The 20,189-nt window shown below is 51.9% G+C and overlaps 5 protein-coding genes across 5 annotated transcripts; 3 read left to right on the top strand and 2 right to left on the bottom strand.

The window, feature by feature from the left end:
- Nucleotides 1-316: 316 nt before the first annotated feature.
- On the top strand, nt 317-2,237 carry EsH8_I_001437 (general substrate transporter; the record flags this gene model as incomplete). Its single annotated transcript, XM_083268850.1, has 5 exons — nt 317-542; nt 693-1,432; nt 1,491-1,525; nt 1,587-2,006; nt 2,072-2,237. 5 exons carry the CDS (start codon nt 317-319, stop codon nt 2,235-2,237), a joined length of 1,587 nt encoding a protein of 528 aa, XP_083119288.1.
- A 2,283-nt stretch (nt 2,238-4,520) lies between these two features.
- Nucleotides 4,521-8,319, top strand: EsH8_I_001436 (uncharacterized protein; the record flags this gene model as incomplete). The annotated part of the gene is made up of 4 exons (XM_083268849.1): nt 4,521-5,226; nt 5,947-6,315; nt 6,372-7,106; nt 7,157-8,319. 4 exons carry the CDS (start codon nt 4,521-4,523, stop codon nt 8,317-8,319), a joined length of 2,973 nt encoding a protein of 990 aa, XP_083119287.1.
- A 444-nt stretch (nt 8,320-8,763) lies between these two features.
- Nucleotides 8,764-10,347, bottom strand: EsH8_I_001435 (uncharacterized protein; the record flags this gene model as incomplete). Its single annotated transcript, XM_083268848.1, has 3 exons — nt 8,764-8,779; nt 8,830-9,693; nt 10,001-10,347. The coding sequence occupies 3 exons, from the start codon at nt 10,345-10,347 to the stop codon at nt 8,764-8,766; spliced, it is 1,227 nt and encodes a 408-aa protein (XP_083119286.1).
- Nucleotides 10,348-12,695: 2,348 nt separating this feature from the next.
- EsH8_I_001434 (uncharacterized protein) lies at nt 12,696-14,913 on the top strand (the record flags this gene model as incomplete). The annotated part of the gene is made up of 5 exons (XM_083268847.1): nt 12,696-12,984; nt 13,047-14,110; nt 14,170-14,295; nt 14,372-14,814; nt 14,883-14,913. The coding sequence occupies 5 exons, from the start codon at nt 12,696-12,698 to the stop codon at nt 14,911-14,913; spliced, it is 1,953 nt and encodes a 650-aa protein (XP_083119285.1).
- Nucleotides 14,914-16,730: 1,817 nt separating this feature from the next.
- EsH8_I_001433 (glycosyl hydrolase family 61-domain-containing protein) lies at nt 16,731-17,600 on the bottom strand (the record flags this gene model as incomplete). The annotated part of the gene is made up of 1 exon (XM_083268846.1): nt 16,731-17,600. The coding sequence occupies one exon, from the start codon at nt 17,598-17,600 to the stop codon at nt 16,731-16,733; it is 870 nt and encodes a 289-aa protein (XP_083119284.1).
- Between the last annotated feature and the right edge of the window lie 2,589 nt (nt 17,601-20,189).

The following is a 20,189-nucleotide window of genomic DNA, read 5'->3' as shown; positions in this document are numbered from 1 at the left end:
GGCCGACAGGGGGAAGGAATTCCTCTCAATTGTTTGGTCTGCTCGTTCGGTTGCTGCTGCCGTCATCGGCTATAGTCCTCGGCCTTCGCTTCGGGTGGCCTGTTCGAAAGGGGGGAGGGTTGGCCGGCGTCGAGCAATTTCGAGGTGCCATGCCCAAGGCCGTCTGCCGATTTGCTATAAGTACACTCGTCGATCTCGACCCGGAAGAACATGGAATGAAAGAGACCCGGTGCCCCGGTAGCGACATTCGAAACTCGCCTCTCTTTTGTTCAGCCGCGGTTCATCCTATCCAGCCTCGACATCTCGCAACGTGACCATGGATCTGAAGAAGAACGAAAGCCATGGCGCTGACCACGTCGACGTCCCCGACATGAACAGCCAACACCTGCAGTCTCCCGAGCCGTCGTCTCTGCCATGGTACAAGCAGACAGAACTCCGGAAGCTGTACTTCATGATGGTCTTCCTCTTTCTGGGATCGACGACACTGGGTTACGATGCAAGCTTGTTGAACGGACTCCAAACCATGTCCTCATGGCAGAGCTGTAAGTCAATTTACACCGCGCGGCACACAATGTCGAGGGCAGATTACTCGGAATTTTCAACTATAGCCTTGCCTTGCTTGACTTGGTCATGACGTGTTTGGCCAGCCAGCAAGGTTTTCTACCCCGTGTGCTGACAGCTTCTCTAACCAGACTTTGACCACCCCTCCGGAAGCCGTCTCGGAATCTTTGGCGCCATGCCCGGCTTCGGCGGCCTCTTTGTCCTCCTGTTCGCCCCCTACGTTGCCGATGGGCTCGGCCGGAAAAAGGGCACGGCCATCGGCTGCATCACCGTCGTGTTCGGCGCGCTGTTGCAATCATTCCCCGTGGGCTCCGGCTCCAAGAGAGACGCAATGTATCTCATCGGCCGCTTCATCATGGGTGCCGGGTCGAACATCGCCAACGCCACTTGCCCCCTCCTGATCACCGAGGTCGCCCACCCACAGCACCGCGGAAAGGTCACGACGCTCTACAACACACTGTGGTACTTGGGATCCATCATCGCCGCCTGGACGTGCTTCGGAACCCTCGTCAACCAGACCGGCAACATCCAATGGACCCTGCCCACGGGCCTGCAGTGCATGATGCCGGGCATCCAGTTGATGGCCCTCTGGTTCCTGCCCGAGAGCCCGAGATGGTTGATCAGCAAGGGAAAGGAGGCCGAGGCCAAGCGGGTCCTCATCAAGTACCACGGAAACAACAACGAAAACGACGAGTTCGCCCACTGGGAGTATGCTGAAATCTACAGCACCCTGAAGCTGGAGAAGGAGGCTTCGTCGCAGAGCGGCTGGATGGAGCTGGTCCGGACTCCCGGAAACCGCAAGCGTTGCGGTTTGATCATTGCGACGGCCATCTTCTCGCAGTGCAGTGGAAATGGCTTGGTGTCGTACTACGTGAGTTGACAAAAAAAACTGTTGCAAGGGGATTGATTGGCTGACCGATTTTGCGCAGCTGGCTGTTATCCTCGGAACGATTGGTATCAAGGAGTGAGTCTCAAGTGGCCCCTTACAGCAACATGCAGAAAGACTAACAAGCATGTCTCAAAAGCTCGATAACGCAGTCGTACATCAACGGCGGCCTGACCATCTGGTGCTGGCTCGTCTCCCTTACAGCCGCCTTTTTCGTCGACCGGATCGGACGCCGCATCCTCTTCCTCTTCGCCGGCGTGGGCATGCTGATCTCCTTCTCGATCTGGACGGCCTGCAGCGCGGTATACGCCCAAACGCAGTCGTCCGCGGCGGGAGTCGCCGTCGTGGCCATGATTTTCGTCTTCTACGGCGTTGCCGGAGCCGCGTGGCCGGGCCTGACGGTGTCGTACACCGTCGAGATTCTGCCGTACAACATCCGCGCCAAGGGCCTCACCCTGTGCTTCTGCTTCACCGCTCTGAGCGGCGTCTTCAACCAATGGGTCAACCCCTTGGGACTGGAGCAGCTGGAGTGGCGCTTCTACTTTGTCTACATCGCCATGTGAGTTGTTCCCAATAACGTTCCTTTTATCATCGTGGAGCATTGCTAATCAGTTGTCGGCACAGCTTGGTCATTGAGTGTTTGGTCATCTACTTCTTCTTCGTCGAGACAAAGGGCCCGACTCTGGAAGAGATTTCTATGCTGTTTGACGGAAAGGACTCGGCGGCCGGGGTCGCGAGGGTGCATGCCCAGGCGAAGGTTGAGGAAGTCGAGAAGAAGGAGGTGGCATAGAGATAACGAGCCAAGGAATGCATGCGGCCTACGATGAGAGTCGAGGAGCCTAGTGGAGTAAACAAACCGACTAGCGAGGAGAAGAAGAGTGGATGTGAAGAATACCCAAGTCAATGCAAAAAAACAAGTTCACGAGTTCATTATTTGAAGGGGCCAATGCGTCAACGACTCACGAGGTCGGAGATGTGATGACAGTGCCGTCTTACTCATATGAGAATTTCTGCACCGTTAGATATGCCACGCTTGTTTTGGTAGATGTGTCGTTTCACCATCGTGAAAATTAATGAGCGTTTCATCGTTCTAGCAAGCATAACAGCTGTGAAACGGACGGGGAGAGACAAAATCTTCTGAAATACAAGACGCATCTGTATTAAAGAATCGTTACTTTCCCACGTGCTTCCGTCGATGCCAAGATCCCTGACGAAATCCTCGGGCCGAGTTGGGACTCGAACTGCACGGTCCTCTTCCCTTGGTTCCCTCAATAGCAGATCAACCGGTCTAACTCCGTTTTCACAGAAACGCTGCAGCCCTAGCAGCATTCTTCGTGCAAGGATGCATTTGGGCACAAAGTAGAATTGTCACCGAGTCAAATGCGACCCATAGACTCTGTTCGCGATGCGAGTTGATTTCTGTGATTCATAGGCGGCATAAGCAGCTCAGTCAAGCCTCCTGGCGGTAGCGGCTGTTCGGTACAAAGACGAAACTCTCGATTGGGGGAGGCCTTGGATTGCATAGCGACAATCTGACGGAGGGAGGAGAGTGCTGCGTGCATGTTGGGCGCCACGTCTTTGAGTGAAGTTCTCTGTGTAGCGTTCTCGATGAACTCGCTGGCAAACATGGTATGGGCGGTGAGTGAGGGTTCGCCCTTGAAGGCAGAATCCGAATCGGTGCCGTGTTGGGTCAAGATGGAGACATCTCCTACAGTTGATGCTGAAGGGGTTACGTGTCCGACCTTGCTGGCGTCCCATGAAGAGTTACTAATGCTCTGGGGTTTGTTTGCGAGACTTTGTAGCAACTTTTCAATATTGAAAAGACTTTCCTTGATGAAGTCAATCATCTTTTCGCTGTAAAAAGCAGGCCGTACGTGTCAGCGCCTCTCCCAGCCATGGCAAAGGACTTCCAACCGGCATCCAGAAGACCAGCAAAATCCTACTACAATACGAGATGAAGGGGTGTAGGATGAGGTGTCAGAAGATAAAGCGGATGGAGGGGCAGCAGCGTACTATTGGAGCGATATGGGCACTCGATGCCTTTGCTCTTTTGGCTTTTGGCCAACGCCGTTGGAGCTGCAGGGACGCTGTGTCGTGCGACAGTTGGAACATGGCGACCTCTTATCACAACGAATCTGCAACATAGGGCCAAGGTGAGGCCTCTTGTCAGCCAAGCCAGAATCTCGATGCCATGCAAGGCCTTTCTCTGCGAGGAAAAGAGGAAGTGCAAGGATGCAACAATCTTTGGCTAGTAGGGTACAGCCAGATATGGCGTCCTTTGGGGTCGATGGGACAGCAAGCACAAGGACGAACAGGGCCACCAACTCTACGGGTGCGACATAGATCACATTAGATGAGGAAGAGCCAGCGTCAGTACGTATATCCAATGGACAATCATTGACTGGTAAGATGGCGCGAAGCAGAACATTCTGGATAAGGAACATGCAGCTCAACGGAGACCTTGGTCCTCGGGGGGCCGCGGACCGGGAATCTGACTCCATATTATAATCATGCAGATAAGCCAGTTTTGACTCCCTTTTATCCGGACACAGGCGTCAATCTAACAAAATCAATCAGTAAAACGACCGATTGTATTGAGGTCCTCTGTATCGCAGAGTCAGTAGATGGCATTTGCTATTGTAGATTAGATTCGCCTACACCGATCTTTTGACAGATTCCGTTGGATTCTGGCATAACTATTGGTAGATTAGAGATCTTGTTCCCGCCCCACTGTATACAGATCCCGAGGATCACCGCAGGATACCAGATAGTCTACAACCGTAAGCAGGTGCTCGGGATTTGTGTATGTTTGTGACTCACAATACCTATCCGTAAGCACGGAGTATTGAGTAAGCAATTTGAAGGGAGGTTACACCAAATGCAAGTCTAGGCAAGTTGGGTTCTATATAAATATAGAGGTATGGGATGTGTCTATGTGTAAGTTAGTTCTTTTGGATAAGTCTATATTACAAGGCATCACAACCAATACTCCAAGATCACCTTGCCCCACACTCATCACCAAGACTCTCGATAAACCCACATCACAGATAAGTCTTGTCGCAGAAATACAGACATGGCATCACACGTGCTCCGGGACCTCCCGGAAATCAATCTCACCTTTCCCTCTTCCCCTCTCATCAGCGCCGCCTTTGCCTTCTCCCAGCAGCACACAGACAAAGCCATTTGGAGCCACACAGCCCGCAGCGCTTACTTCGCGCTGATCATAGCGAAGAATCAGCCCCAGCAGTTCGGACACGTAGACCGCGAGGCAGTGGTGCTGAGCGCTCTGCTACATGACCTAGGCTGGTCTGAGGCCGAGGGTTTCGGGTCGGCCGACCTGCGTTTCGAGGTGGACGGCGCCGAGATCGCGCGCAGATGGCTCCGGGCACAGCCGGGCCCTAAGCCGGCTTGGGACGACCAGCTGCTCTGGGATGCCATTGCGCTGCACACCACGTCGTCCATCGCGCTGCACAAGCAAGCCGAAGTGGCGTTGACGCACCTGGGAGTGATGGCGGACTTTGCAGGGCCGCGGCTGCCAAACAACATGCTGAGCTTGGACGAGTTCAAGGCGGTGATCCGCGTGTTCCCGCGGGACGGGTTTGCGTTCGAGGATGTGCGGAAGGTGCTGTGTGGGCTCTGCGAACGAAAGACGGAAACGACGTTTGAGGGGTTCGTGGCCGAGTTCGGCCTGCGGTACGGGTTTGATGGTGAGGGACGCGGCAGGGATGAGTATGAGAGGAAGATGAAGAGTGCGAGCATGGCGGATGGACTGGAGACGGGTATGAAGTACCTGGATGAAATTTCAAGGCAGGTCGCAAGTGAAGCGGAAGTTTAGACGGGTGTGGGTGGGAGGAATTCTTGGAACTGGATGAGAGCAATCACGAAGGGCAACGGGTAGTCAGATTAATGAATTGACACGGCTTGTCTCTCCCCGAAACTATTTTATCCCGTGGGATAGGCTAGGATTATGTACTAATTGGATCTCCTATATACCGTTTGCGTAGCTTCAAATGCCGCTGTTTCATTAAATTACAAAAGGTTTGCTTAATTATCGCAGAAAAGACTAGCATTGTCAGATAACCCGATATCTAGCATTCAAGGGGTCGGTGACAAATGCCGCCCCGTATCCCATAGCCAAGATGGCTCTCCTGTGCCTCACCTCGCGCAACCAGTCGAGCTTCAACGCGGACGAGACGATCGCCACGACTGAGCACACGGAAACGATGGAGCGGCGCGCCAGAACCAACGGGCTACTTTGCCTACTTCCTCATGCAGGCCGGCATGGACCCGGGCAACTCCTTTTGTGGCTACCCTCAGCCTTTGAATATAACCGCAACCAATCAGCCTCCGAGTTGTTGATGTGCAACAGGAAAATAGCCCCGTCTCACCCCTAGGCTCCTTCCAACATTAACCCCTGTATCAAACCAGCTATGCTGACATCTTCTCCGCCCAGAGCCTCGATTCCTAACTTCCTCACCATTAATAGCTTCGTCACCTAGGAAAAATTTGCATCGAGATCAGACGCCAAGATAGGATGACTATCTGCGAGTTTTGCCTTTTAAATGTCCTGGAGTCGAAAAAGAGCTGGGACTACCACCACACCGAGGCTGTTGACTTTGAGCATGCAGCAAAATCAGGCTGTGTATTCTGCAAAAAGCTGGTTCCGTCCCAAGGGTCTCTCCAATCTTGGTTTGAACACAAGGATGAGATGAAGGCGCTCTACCGGTGGAATATCCGCGAAGCTATTCAGACCAGGGACACCAAGAGTTATGTCTCAATCACCTTCCGTCCAGTGCCCGGTCGGGAGAACGGAGGGAAGAAGAGCGAAGAACTTCCAGAGCTCCGCTTTGATCTTTTCCCTGAAGAAGGTAGCCGACGTATCCACAACAACTTTTGGAGCCTAGATGCTGACGTCTGAGCTCAGGCTTGGGTCCCATTCCCAAAGAGGAAGACTTTGGTAAAAGGACAAACTCCGACGCATCTATAGCCAAGATGAAGAAATGGCTGGATGATTGTGGATCCGAAAAAGGTCACCCCAAATGTCTCAAACACAACGCCCGCCGCAGCGGCAGCAGCAGCTTCATGCCAAGTCGCGTCTTGGATGTCGGCGCTCCAGGCGACCTCTGGCCGCCATCCCGCATACGCGTCGTTGAGACCAAGAAGGAAAAGGTTGAGGGGCAATACATGACGCTGAGCCACTGCTGGGGGCAGAAGCCTAACTTTGTAATGCTCACTAGCGGAACCATCAAGGACTTCACCAATGAGGGCATCCCATGGAACAACACCACTACCGGAAAGGGTATCTGCAGTAACGACAACTTTTCGGATGCCATCGAAATCACGCGGAACCTTGGGGTACGGTACCTCTGGATAGATTCCATTTGCATCATTCAAGGAGATACAGTGGATTTGAAAACCGAGGTGAACCGCATGCGACAAGTGTACCGTAACTCCTTTTGCAACTTAGCAGCTGCTGTTTCGATAAACTGGGAAGGCGGATTGTTTAGAGAGCGAAATTCCAACGTACTTCCCGTCAGATACGCTCCCAAAAGTTCTCTCAAAAGATTCAGCGGCCAGAATTGGCGAATCCTCCCCTCAGACCTCTGGGACAAGGACCTCCTCGGCAGCCACCTCTACACCCGCGGCTGGGTCTTTCAGGGTATTTCTTTGTCCCAAGCTTCTCTTCGGCGATCTAACATCGGAAACCAGAACGAATGCTGTCCCCTCGCTTGCTCCAGTTCGGCTGCGACCAGATCTTCTGGGACTGCGCCACCATCTCCGCCTGCGAGGCCCTGCCCGGCGGCCTTCCGCCCTCCCTAGATGCCAGAGCAGGCACCGACCGGCACTGGCGGCAACGCCTGCAGGATACTAACATCGCCATCCGCTCGCTCGTGAAATCCTCAGAGGGCTCACCGGAAAAGTTCTGGGAGAGCACGGTCAGCGCCTACACGGCCTGCAACCTTACAAATCACGATGACAAGGACGACGCTCTGTGGGGCATTGCGAAGCTCGTGCGTGACATGTTAGGCGAGGAGTACGCCTACGGGCTGTGGTCGCTCCGCCTCGAACAGCAGCTCGCCTGGCGAGTGGTGGGCAACCCCGCGGTGGAGTACCCGAAGTCTAAAAAGAAGTTTCCATCTTGGTCGTGGACTTCCTTGAAGGGGCAGATCCAGGTTGCCTCAAGGACGAGAGACGATCGCCAGGTTTACTGTGTGACTAACCACGAGGGAGGCAGGGTCGGCTTCCAATTCGAAAAGGCGCTTTGGGGATGGATAGAGGGGGAACATTTCCCAGTGTGGAATTTAGAGATAGGTAAAATGACGAACAAGCTGAATAATATCGAGAAGGAGCGCGCGATGAGGGAGAAAACAACTGGAATGACAGAGGCCAGCAACATGCATAGGTTGGACGAACGCTCCACGTTGAAATGCGACAAGATTGCTGTCCTAGGACATATTTGCAAAGGCAAGCTTCAAAAGACGCCTGGAGATAACGGGTGGGCGATTGCCATGACAGGGATCCGGAAGGAAGCGATCATTGAGGCGTACCCGGACATTCAGCCCCAGCCAGACAAGGGGTCGTGCAAGTTTCTAGTGCTTGCGGTATCGAGGCTCATTACAGACAAATCAGGGGACGAGGTCCTCGACCCAGATGAGATGGAGGACGATGAAATCGGTGATGTCATGTATTCAGGAGTCGGGATCATGGTGGAAGGGGATGACGAAAAGGCTTTGAGGAGAGTTGGTGCGGTGGAATTCAGGGAACTGTGTCAGAACGACTGGTATTATTTCCGAATGGCCTGCGGAGAGACTGAGAAGACATTTGATCACGAGTTTGACGCCGGGGATGGGAAAAAGGTGTGGCTAGCATAAGCCGGTATTAGTAGGGTGCTTGCTTCCATGAAGGTTTCCCTGACTTTCGGTCCAGATTTGCTACCGACCTCAGAATAGTACCAGTACATGTTAAGTGGTATGAGCTTTTATCTATTTACTAACAGTTTAAGTATCGATTTACGATATGATGCAAGAAGAAGTTTAGACTGTAGTTGTATTATCAAGATCTTACGAAGCAGTCAAGGTCCACTACAAGTATATACCGCAACGACGCAAGATATTTTCTTAGTCCCAACAGCCGCAAAAGCATGATGCCCTTTTGGCATATCTCCACGTCCACTCGGACGACTTACGAAAATCCCAGCAGCGCTTGTAATTGCACCTGTAGCCTCAGAATATGCAAGCATGGAGATAATCTGCTCAGTATTTTCTACTCAGGAAACTTAAAGCCTGGCAATCTAGAGTGTAGATTTTCTTGTCAAACTACCCCTTTTGGGTGCTGCCGCAACTGCAGCAATCGGGGCAAATCTTGCCAAACCCTCACCATACCATAAGCCAGGCCTTAAACATTTCTTTGCAGTATGAGAGCGCTTCACTCCGGAATGCGCCAAGCCTCCCGCTCCATTCACATCGAAAATAACATTGCTAAAGTCGAGGCTCGCGCGCGCCCACATCAGACCCTCGTTGTAGTTCTCCTTCGCAAACGCGTGGAACGTCTGGCAGTAAGCCCTCAGCAGCCGGTCACCCGTGGGGTCTTCCACCACCAGAAAACCGCACGCCGCGTGGACCATCTCCTCGAGTGTGTAGTACGGATCGTAGGATGAAGAAAGCCGCGCCTGTTTCTCAGCAGCCGTAGCCGTTGGCATTTCCGGTTCCGACTGCGATCTGTTCACCTGCTGCCTCGCGCCTCCCCTCGCCGCTTTTCGGAGGATTCCGTCGACGACCTTGTGGCCCATGTATTTCGAGTTATACTCATATTGTGTCACTGCTGCAATGACCTGAAGCCCCAATTCCCTCTGAACCCTCGGCTGCTTCTCGATGCGTTGCATGCCGGCATTAAAAAAAGCTACGATATTGGCTGGAAGGGCATCTTTCAAAGGCGCGAGTATGACATCCACGGTTGGGTTTTGGTGAACGTTGTCCAGGCGGAGGCGAGCAAGGCTGACATTTCTCTCGGCCTGTTTTTGAATATTCTCCCGCAACATCTCAAGCGTTTCATAGTTTCGTGCCGTTGTAAGCCGTCTGCCCAGGTCGGACTTTGGGGGCAAGTCCTCCTCGTTTGTGCTGCCTAGGCCGAGGTTTCCGTGCTCTCTCTCGAGGTCCCAGTCAACGAATTGTTTTACGGCCTCGGCGTTAACATCTAGGTTCAACTCGATGTAGTCAAAAGGTTGGACGAAGTGTGCAGAATCGTCGCTTAAATTTTGCAGAGAGCGTTAGCCTTATTTACATGTTAAAGTAACGCTAGAATGCAGGCTTGGTGCACGTTTGAAGTCCCGGCTGAGATATTTTCCATGCCGCAGAATAATGCAGCGAAAATGTAGTTGGTACGGCGACTTACCAGTTTGCGCAGGGCTTAGCTTCGTCTCTGCAGACTTGGCAGAGTACGTGGGGTTCGAGGTCCCTCGCCTTGCAAGTCGTACATTTCCAAAAGACATTGACTATCGGACACCCCTCAGGACACGAGTCACAAGTCGCAGCTGGAAAAAGACCTTTGAGACACGCGATGCGCGAGGTAAGGAAAACCTTGAGCCCATTGGCGGCCAAGAGCGAGAGTTCGTTTTCGAGAGACAGGTAGACGGCGGGGTCGCATCTGTCGAAGTCATCGAGGACCAGAAAAGCGCGATCCAATGTGCCAAGACGGGAGTAGAGCGCGTCCCGCAAGTGCTGGATGCGGAAACTGTTGCGATGGCCGTGATTCTTAGCGGCGACGTAATCTCGATAGTTTAAGTCGGACGCTTCGTCCGCATCTGCCTCGGTGTGCTGGACGCGCAGCTGATGGAAGACGTTACAGAGGATGTCTTCCACGATGTCGGCAACGCTAGATACCACGTCCGTTCGCAAAAACATGGAGGCAACGGCTTCCCTCGCTCTGCATTCGTTTTTGAGCTTCTTCATTACCAGAGCAGATAAGGTCGTCTGAAAGAAGTCAAAAAACTCATTGTGATCAGTGCAGGAATCTTTAATGAGGCATTGGAATCTGAAGAGCCATGGGACAATCTGAAGGTCTATAGCCTTTGGCCCTTGTTGTTTATGCAAACTGCACACTACAAGGTCCCGAACAGGCCAAGAAATGGGAAGCTATGCTTACCTTGCCGGAGCCTGGTGCTCCAACACAGCGTAACATCCATTGATTGTCCTTTCGTTGCCAACTCTTAAAAATGGTATTGTTCAGGATCCAGTCCCCCAAAGCCGGCCATATATCCGAGCTAGGTTCGTGCTCTTGGCTGAACAAAGTGTGCTTGTTCTGATTGTTCTCGAACGGCTCCCTAACAGCGGAATGCGCTTCTCCCTCGAAGTAAGCCATTTTTGTAGCCCTGGGATCCAGGGATCAGAAAGAGTGATTGAAAGGAGTAGACGAAAGCCTATGAGAAGATGTCGTTCCTTGTCGGTACCAGGGGCGAGCTGGAAAGCAGGAGTCTCCCGTTAAAATCAGCGTCCGCTTGGGTCAGTATTGAAATAAGGCTGGGTTCTTTACATCCTCAGAGCAAATGAAAAGGGGAGACAGCTATCGGCACCAAAACCCTTGTGATATCAGCGCGAACAAAGCCAGCCGTGCCCGCCCGCTCCCCTCTTGAGAACGTGAGCTCGGGGTCATTATACAACCACCAAGAGCCTCTGAAGCGCCGGTGGCGCAACGGATAAAGGTTGCATGTGGATTGTAAACAGCAACCCCGTAAGGCTACACAAATTTGCTTATCCCTTGGGGTGGCTCGTAAAGAATCCAGCCAGTCACGGCAGTCGGTTTCTTGAGTATAGGAGGCACCTCCAGGGGGCTGCGCCTTGAGACTCTGTATCCAGCTTGGATGTGGATCTTTTTAACTTCTCATTGCTTCGGATCCACCTATGTTTAGATAACACGATCCTTCAGAAATACAAAAAGCGCGGATACCCACGTTAATATGGAGACGGAGACGACTCCGCGGGATTGGGGGTATGCTGATTGGGGTAAGGTGGTGAGACGCGGGTAGTTGATATGGCCCCTGAGTGGGAATGGTGTGCTACATAAGCCTGAGTCCCAAATAGGCAAGCTTGTCTTCAGGTTCCGGTTACATTTTTTTGAGGAAAAGTAAGCATGCTGCATCGGTAGTCCTGTTAGCCCCACGCCGCTACAATAGTGCTAGGCTTTAACAAAACAACCTGAACATAATCAGGCTGGCAAGACACGGCCAATGCTGTTCACATACCAAAACGTTTGGGGTCATGCAGGTCCCCTCAGCCACCGTGGATCCTTCGCACTCTGGCGCTTTGGAATTCGATGCTGGTAAAAGACTTATACAAACCAGTCTTGGTCTTGCCCAACCGCCAACATTAGGGAGGTTCTTCTTCACCCGTCATGGAAATGCAATCACCAGCAGATATTATGCTATAGAACACCGATTTAACTACAATATTTGAGAGAACCGCGTTGAGTAACTCTTTTTAAATGTCTTCTGGCCCAAAGATGAGTCCACAACTCGGTTTCGCCTCTCCTTTTCATCTGAAGGTACAAAGGAAACGGTCAGCATGGAATGATACGCTGCCACGCAGCCACAAGGATGGGTGAAGAGATTAATGGACCGACGCCATGGCCCAGCCTGCTTCATACAAGATTAAAAACAAGGGCTAGCCGCCCGGTGGAAGTGACAGCCTGGCCGCCAAGAGGTCAACCCAAAGAGGGTATGTTGGGGGCCAATGTTCCTAATATCGTGCGGGTCGGCAAACGCCCGAGTGGTCTCTTGATCAGTGATTAAAGCGCAAGAGAGGCGATATGCGCGGTGCGGCGTACGTAAAAGGCGGCTATTGTCCCCAACCCGGAATAGTGGAATCCGTTCGGTGTTCTCTTCATTGTGGTTATTTCTCACACAAGTCATTCGTTTGGTCACATTGAGCGTCCCATATACATTATGTTATTCAAACGTCTTACCGTGCTGTTGAGCCTTTGCTACGGTTTAGCTCTCGCGCGTCCGTCTAGCCGTTCCCCAAGGGATCTAACACGCCGTCAAGAAGTGCCCGTCCAAGACACCTTATCAATTTGCGGGCGGATCATTGATGAGGTCAATAAAGGTGAGACGAACTTTGCCGTGAAAGAATCGGATTCGAATTTAACAAGGATAGGTTTCATGTTTTTCTATGCGGCCGATGCGTATGAGTGCCTGAAAAGTGTCCCATTTCACCCAGCCCCAGCTTTGCGCTTCATAAAATACTACAACACGACAATGCAGTTCCAAAGCACTCTTTCGTACCTCAAGAGCCCTCCCCAGGGCTACCAGCAGCCTGCTTTCGACCTCGTAGGGGGTCTGGAAGAACTAAAGCGCAATGTTTCGGCGGGCGTTTTCACGAACCAGTACGATTTTGAAGCTGCCCTGCAACAGCTGGTTTACTCGGTCCACGACGCCCACGTCGACATATCTGCGGGCATTCTTTCAGTCTTTTCTTTCGCAAGCCCAGCACCTCTCGTTTCGGCATCCATTGACGGAAAGCAGACGCCTAAAATCTATCTTGCAGGTAGGACCCCATATGACCCTTAACTCTACACACGCCTGGCTTTACTGACCTAATGTTTACAGCCGATGTCATTAGTCGCCGAGACAACATCGCCAAGGGCCTTCCAACAACTATATCCGCTGTTTCGCACATTAACGATGAGCCGGTTGTGGAGTATCTCACAAAGTACGGAGCCCGCCAGTCGGTCGGCATGCTTGAACCCCATGCCGACTGGAACGAGCTTATGGACCACCCGGTCCAAGACGTACAGAATATATTCAGCATATTTGGCGGCTCAGGCACATTTTATCCTGGCGACTCGATCAAATTCACATTTGAAGACCCAAACACGCCTGACTGGGAGAGTCGCTGGATCGCAATTTACAACATTGCCGAATTTACCGGCCCTCTGACGACGAGCGGCGACTTTTACAATTTCTTCGTCCTTGGCCTGCAGCCTGCATCGTACAGCAATGTTCCGATTCCTGAAGTCTTTGGAGGGCCTCCACCCATCACAGAAGACCAGTCCGTTACAGAAGAGCCGCCTGTAACGGGGGACACACCTGCCGACGGTACAACCGACGAACTCGAAAACACCAGCTGGTATGATGAGAGCTATGGCGCTTTCCCGGACAACCCCGATATCAGAGAGCAAGACCTGGGACTTTATGAAGGCGGCGTCATCACAGGATACTTCTACGATGACATATCAACAGGCGTGCTCAGCATACCTCACTTCAACCAGGACGGATTAACCGTGGGAAAATTCGGTGAAGCACTCGCAGGTTTCATCAACGGCGCCAAGGATAGAGGCCTCTCTCACATAATCATCGACCTTCAAAAGAACTTCGGTGGGTCGACAGGCATCGCGCTCTTACTGTTGCGTGAATTTTTTCCCGGAATTGACCCGTTCGCTGGAAGTCAGAGACGCAGTCACGACTTGGGCAACATTTTGGGCTCGGCCACTACGCAATACTGGGAAGGACTTGCAGCCGGTACTGATGAGCAAGAGCAGGAGAGACTGAAGCTTTTGGCGAATGAGTGGGTGATTACAACCCGTCTCAATGCTGAGACGAGGCACAACTTCACTTCTTGGGAGGAATACCAAGGACCCAGGAGGCAATATGAGGACGACTTCTCACTTGTGGTAAGTTAAGAAGCATTCACCATGGAAATACTCTGTCAACTTACATTCCCATCTTTCAGGAGCGATACGACCTGAAGAATCCAACGTTCCATGCCGCGGCATTCGACGGATGGCTGCTAACCCGTTATCTCGACGAAAATGACGCGAGCCGAGCGGGAACGTGGAAGCCCAAAGATGTTATCATCGTAAGTATTCTAAACCCGAAACACCTTTTTCGCCAAGGTTGGAACTTTCTTTGCCTAACGCCGTACCTCTCTGCAGCTTACCGACGGTACCTGCTCCTCAGCCTGTGCTCTGTTCGTCGAGCTCGCGACAAACCAAGGCGGAGCCCGCACCGTAGTCATGGGCGGCGCCCCAAAGCCAGGCCCGATGCAAGCGGCAAGTGGTAGTCGTGGCGCACGTATCTACTCCAACGACAACCTTGACGACCATATCGCTTGGGTCGGCAAAACAAACGAGGCCGTCCAGACCCGCCTCCCTGCCAACCGGGACGACACTGGCATCTTCATCAACCGTGCTTCCTTCAACCTCCGTGACCAGCTGCGCGAGGATGACACATCCACGCCCCTCCAGTTCCGCTACGCAGCAGCCGATTGTAGATTGTACTTCACTCTCGACAACGTCTACAACATGATGGCTCTCTGGCACGATGTCGCCCGTGCAGCCTTTGAGGACTCTAGCCTCTGCGTCCAAGGCTCGACAGAGTACGCGTCTCAAGGGGGCACGGCAATGGCACCCCCAGAGCCCTCCGGTTCTCTGGTCCCAGCAACAGTGTCTGCCACGACCTTCACCGTCGACTATGATCCTTCAAACAGTGATGGTCTACCAGCCGGGGATTTGACGAACAAAAAAATATCGTGGATGCCCTGCCCAAATACGAAACAATGTTCCCCAACTGTGCCATGCCGGTCTATTGAGTACAAATGCTCCGATGGATGGATATATGAGGAAAGTGGTTGCGCGCCTCCTTGTCTAGCTGATGATCCTCCGTCGGAGTGCTCCCGACCACTTCGCACCCAAGTCCCCGTAGAGGGGTGGCAGGTGGCAGACCTCACCACGCAACGAAGCCCGAGTCGAATTAAGGGTCGGCAAAGGGGACGACCGTTTCTGTCTATTAAACGAAAGTCGTCCACTACTACACCACCTACCGCTGGACTAAACCTCCCGTCGAAAAGATACCGGCGCCCCAAAATGGATGACCCATTACTATGTAGTATCGCCAGCTGGGTCAACAACCCTTCTAGGGAAAGAAAGTCGACAAGATACTGGAGCCAGTTTCCTCCACTGGGAGGTCCACTGACCCTGCACTAATTACGGCTTGATAGAAGTAAATGAAAGGGAAGGGAGGGGTGTGGAAAAATGCTCATATGGGTGTCATTTAAACCGGGGGGTTTTTTTTTTTCAGATGACTATCTATTATTATTAAAAACTTAGCTCTCAGCTGGCTGGCTCATAGGCCTAGTAATCGGGTACTATTAAGTACCAGGCTCAACAGGAGAAACATCACACAGTAATACATAAGAAGTAGACTAGAGTCTAAGAAAAGTGACTGGACTTACAATGCGTCATGTATATAGTGCCGCACACTGTTCCGGTAGAAATCGTAGCTCGACCAACTCTAACCGCTGTTCTCCTGCGTGACTCATATGTTTGAAAGAAAAGAGTAGTTGGCATTTTATGGGCATGGCGATGGGAGTCGCATTTGCTGCAAATTTCCGTGGGCCCAGTATCGTTTTGCAAAAGCGTTAAGTCTACCGTTACTACAGTCTTGGCCGGAAATTTCGGTGGCCTAGTGGAATGGAGTGGGGCGCCCACAGTCGGCCACCCTGATCAAGGACTTGGGATTGAAAGGGACCATCATGGACAAAATGGCGAGAGGACAGGGGGACGGGCGTTGCGTGATTGAATCTATAGATCAGACATGCAAATGACCTGAATGGCCAAGTGCAGCATTCTTGCTGTCTTCAGTTACTCGCCCGAGCGGGAGCTCTCTAATTAAGGCCGCATTTATCTGCCGCAGGAACTAGTGGCGAAGCTTGAGTACAGTCTGGTCGATTGCAATGTGGTTAATCAGCTGAAAACACGGCATCACTCATTCTAAGGAGTGACGAGGTCGGGCAGAGTAAGTCCTGAGTAATCTCTCTTGGTTTGAAATGTATTCTCAGAGTATGCTGTGCTTTAAGAAAGGAACCGAAGCCCCCTATTGGTACGATGAAAGACATTCGTGTCAATGTCCTTTTACTAGGTAGACAGAACAGACTCCTCCGATGAAAACCTAGAACTGCTGTACTTTTCCCATTGATCTTAATGATAATTGGGAGCTGTGAAACTTGGGAACCCATATTGAAACGCTCATTAGGTGACACGGCGAATTGCGAAGTCAATTCGATATTTATTTGCACTTGCTGTCACGGACAGCGAAGTATATACACATGAAAAATGCCCACTCTGATAAACCTCAGAACAGATTTGTTAAGGAGAACGGGTTCGCTCCCCTATCCACCAAAACCCCGACTGTAGTGGCCGAAGGCATCGTACTGGCTAGTAGGATCATGCACAATGCATGAGACGAGATACAGTGGCTAGTAGCATACATCCCCAAGCTGAAGATAAGCGACGCTTAGCAGTTGGGAGTGGCGGCGGCCGCAGGAACAGCAGCCTTGGACGAGGCAGCGGCCTGAGCGGACGAGCCAGAGCTGCCACCGGCAACGGTGGTGGTCTTGTCGCCGGAAGACCCGCTGGCGCTGCCGCGAATAGTGCCACCGGGGATGACATCAGGGCCGGGAGCGGTGTTGTAGGAGGTCGACTTGCCCCAAACGCTGAAGTTAACGGGGGCATCAGCCTGCTTGTAGACGCCAGGAATCTTGACACCGGTGCCGGGCATGCTAGTAGCGGAGTTACCAGTGACCTGGACCTGGGCGCAGGCGTAGTAGAACTCGGCCTGGCCATCGTGGGCGCCGTGAAGACCAATGTGCTCGCCACGGACGAGGTACTGGCCGTTGGGGATGGTCGCAGGGACGGTGAACGAGACGTTGTCCTCGCCATAGCTGCACCAGGCGTTGGAGCGGAGGGACTCGGCGCTGCCAGCGGTGCAGAGCAGGGACTGGTGGACCTTGTACCAGTTTCCGGTGCCCTTGTCAGAGGCAGCGTTGCTGACGGGGGTCATGTAGAACTGGGAGGGCCCGGGGTGGAGCATGCCGGTGCCACCGAAGGCCTGCTTGAGGGCGACCTTGTCTCCGGCCTTGACGGTAAGGACCTTGGCGGCGGCGGTGGCACCCTTGTTGCAGGTGAAGTCGGCATCGGTGGGCGCGATGGAGCCAGAGGGAATGTTCTTGAACTTGGTGGGCATGTAGCTGTTCTGGTGCTTCCTGACGTAGGTGTTGTCACCGCCCTGCTGGACGCCGTTGAGAATGACCTTGTCGAAGGTGTAGTGGGCAGAGGTCGAAGAAACAAGGCCGAGAACGGCGGAGAGAACGTAAGTTGCCTTCATGATTGCGGTTGAAGGTAAGACGAAAAGAATGGACCGACGTCGAGTCGAGTGGTAAAGAATGGATAAAAGTGAGCGAAGGAAGGGTAGAGAAATATTGACTTGGACATTGGTGTAAGTTGAAGGGGTTCCGTTCCGGTCTTTAAATATTATTCGCAAGGGCTGTGATACCGAAGGTTGCAGGGCGCTAGATCTCTAAATCCTAGGGGAAGGATCGCTAGAGGCAGGTAATAGAGTAGGGGCTTTGTGGATTACACACCACCCTGCCACCCATACCAGTCGAAGCTCAGCCAATCATTGCTTGTACGTAAGGGGAGCGGGTGGCCCAAGTTTTCCCCATATTTTTAGCTAGGCCTCCTATTCCCCAATCAAAAAATGGCGTTCTGACCACTGTTCTTGCTGTAGTCTTCCATCTGTTGTCTGAGGTCGCCGGTCCACTGTCAGGCAACCTTTTTCAACAGCTTCACATCATCGCCAATAAGTCAAGTGGCAGCTCGTTCACCACCGCATAGGTTAATGGGTTTGTTAATGGGCAATGTGTATTTCTCACGTTTTCGGTTGTGCTTCATCTCCATTGCGCCGATGTACTTTGGTCAACTCATTTGCAAGTCTACTACTAGGAAGGCCAAGCGCGTGTGAAACCTTTCGCGGGACAGAATATCTGTTCTTCCCCCTGACGTGTTCGAATTAAATTGCCAATGGATCATAGGGCATTCTTAATGAGGAGACGCATGGCGTTGAACCGTGCAATACTTCCAGTACTATTGGCAGCAATAAAGCGGAAACTCCCGGCAGTACTACGATAGGCATGAACTAGCCTTGGCAGGACTTTGTTTGTTGCGCAGGGCCAGGGGCGCCTGAAGATGCAGTCACCCTTGCAAGAGCATCTTTCAGCTCCCAAGCCAGGGGAGGTTATTAGAATACAACGCCAATCTTTGAACTGGAGATGTGGAATGAACACGACTAGCGACGCAGAGCCGCTAGTAACGGTGCTTTTTTATTGTATAATTAATTTCATTTTATTTTACTTGGCTGCTGTAAACCATCAAGAATTGAACGGCATACAAATTATCTCTCCGCTGTGCCAATAGTACATGCCGATCATCATGGCGAGTAACAAATCTTACAAAATCGGTCAGTCATGATTTAAGCGAAGCAGAATGGGTGTAGGAACATGTACCTATTCAGGGATTAAACATGTTAGCGCATTGCTTTCTCTCAACAAGGAATAGAAAAACTGGCTGGTTGGGTAAATCCTTGTCATAGAATTAGTAGGAAAATGCTGATTGGAAGGCACATATTGTTGTTAAGCGGAAAGTGTGGGAAGAACTGAGACGAACATGAGGCGAAGGTATCGACACAGCGTTTTTCATGCTGACGTCGACCTCGTGGAGATGTGTGGAGTAGGTGTTGCATGTCCTACTCTCTTGCGTTAGTATGGGGCTACACTAACATGTTTAATTCCTGAATATGCATACGTCTTTGGATCTAGTTGCAAAGCTATCTTCCTCCACCAAATCGCTGAACTGGCGAGCATCATTCATTCGGATGTCCCGTCATACAGGGTACATACGAAACAAACACCAGTCAAGCAATCCACCGCCCGGGGGAGCGATTCCACAGCCCAAAACGGAATTTACCGCAGCCCCTAGGTGCATCCTCGGGATGGCCCAGGCAAAGTGGTGATGACCAACAAATTGTTAATCCATGTCTTACCCCATAGAGCTGTATGAACACAGGTGCGAGTCCGAATCCGATTAGACGAAGAGACTGGGGGCCCTTGTGGCTTGCTCACCTTGATTAGTTCGTCCCAACATCTGCTTTCGATACATTCCTCGATCTTCTAATACCCGCATGTATTGGAACGACGCGTGGTTGAACCGTCCCTGCGCATCATTCTGAAGGAGTCGCCTGGCATCACGCCTCGAGCTTTGTGTACAGGAACAGGTGGAAAATAGTGCTTGCAGCCTCAAACTGCCAGGAGTTCCATGTGAGATCCAGCTATTGGAGAAAGTAGCCTATGTCCTTGACAGCTGAAGGCATGGACCCATCAAATGTACATGTCAGACCCGTATTTCTACGCAAGCTCAGATGTCATAGCCGGCTGATCTTTTCCGATGCCAAGATGCCTAATAATCATTTTCAACCGCTATCGCAAAACCACCAACGCCTTCCCCCCCGAAATAAACCCCGTAAAAAGGGGAGCCGCCAACGATCTCAGCCTAAATCGGGGAAAATATCGCCGTTGAGATGCATGGGTTCAGTCAGATAGCCTTAGCGACTATTCCCCATAAAGCACTAGCATCAACTCCTTAATCATAACCGGTACAAGACACAGCAGTAGCGTCGTTTTAGGAAGGTGGCCGGCTAAGCCTGCCTATTGCAGTACAGCCCAGGCTAACTAAATGATCCCAGAGATGCTCCTTACCGAAGGGTTACGAGGGCCTCGGAAATTTTTAAGAACCATCGAAAAAGTTCCTAGGCAGGGGTATGACATGGTCCGTTCTTTCTTTGAAACATGAAGCTGTGACAAAATACTGGTCTAGACCAGTCAGCAGCATGGGCTTTGGGTAATTGGCCGCAATTTTTTTC

Source organism: Colletotrichum jinshuiense, chromosome 1 (assembly GCF_051148585.1).
Source record: "Colletotrichum jinshuiense chromosome 1, complete sequence".
NCBI lineage: Eukaryota > Fungi > Ascomycota > Sordariomycetes > Glomerellales > Glomerellaceae > Colletotrichum > Colletotrichum jinshuiense.
The sequence above is the reverse complement of the archived record's forward strand: the minus strand, read 5'-3'. Positions and strand labels throughout refer to the sequence as shown.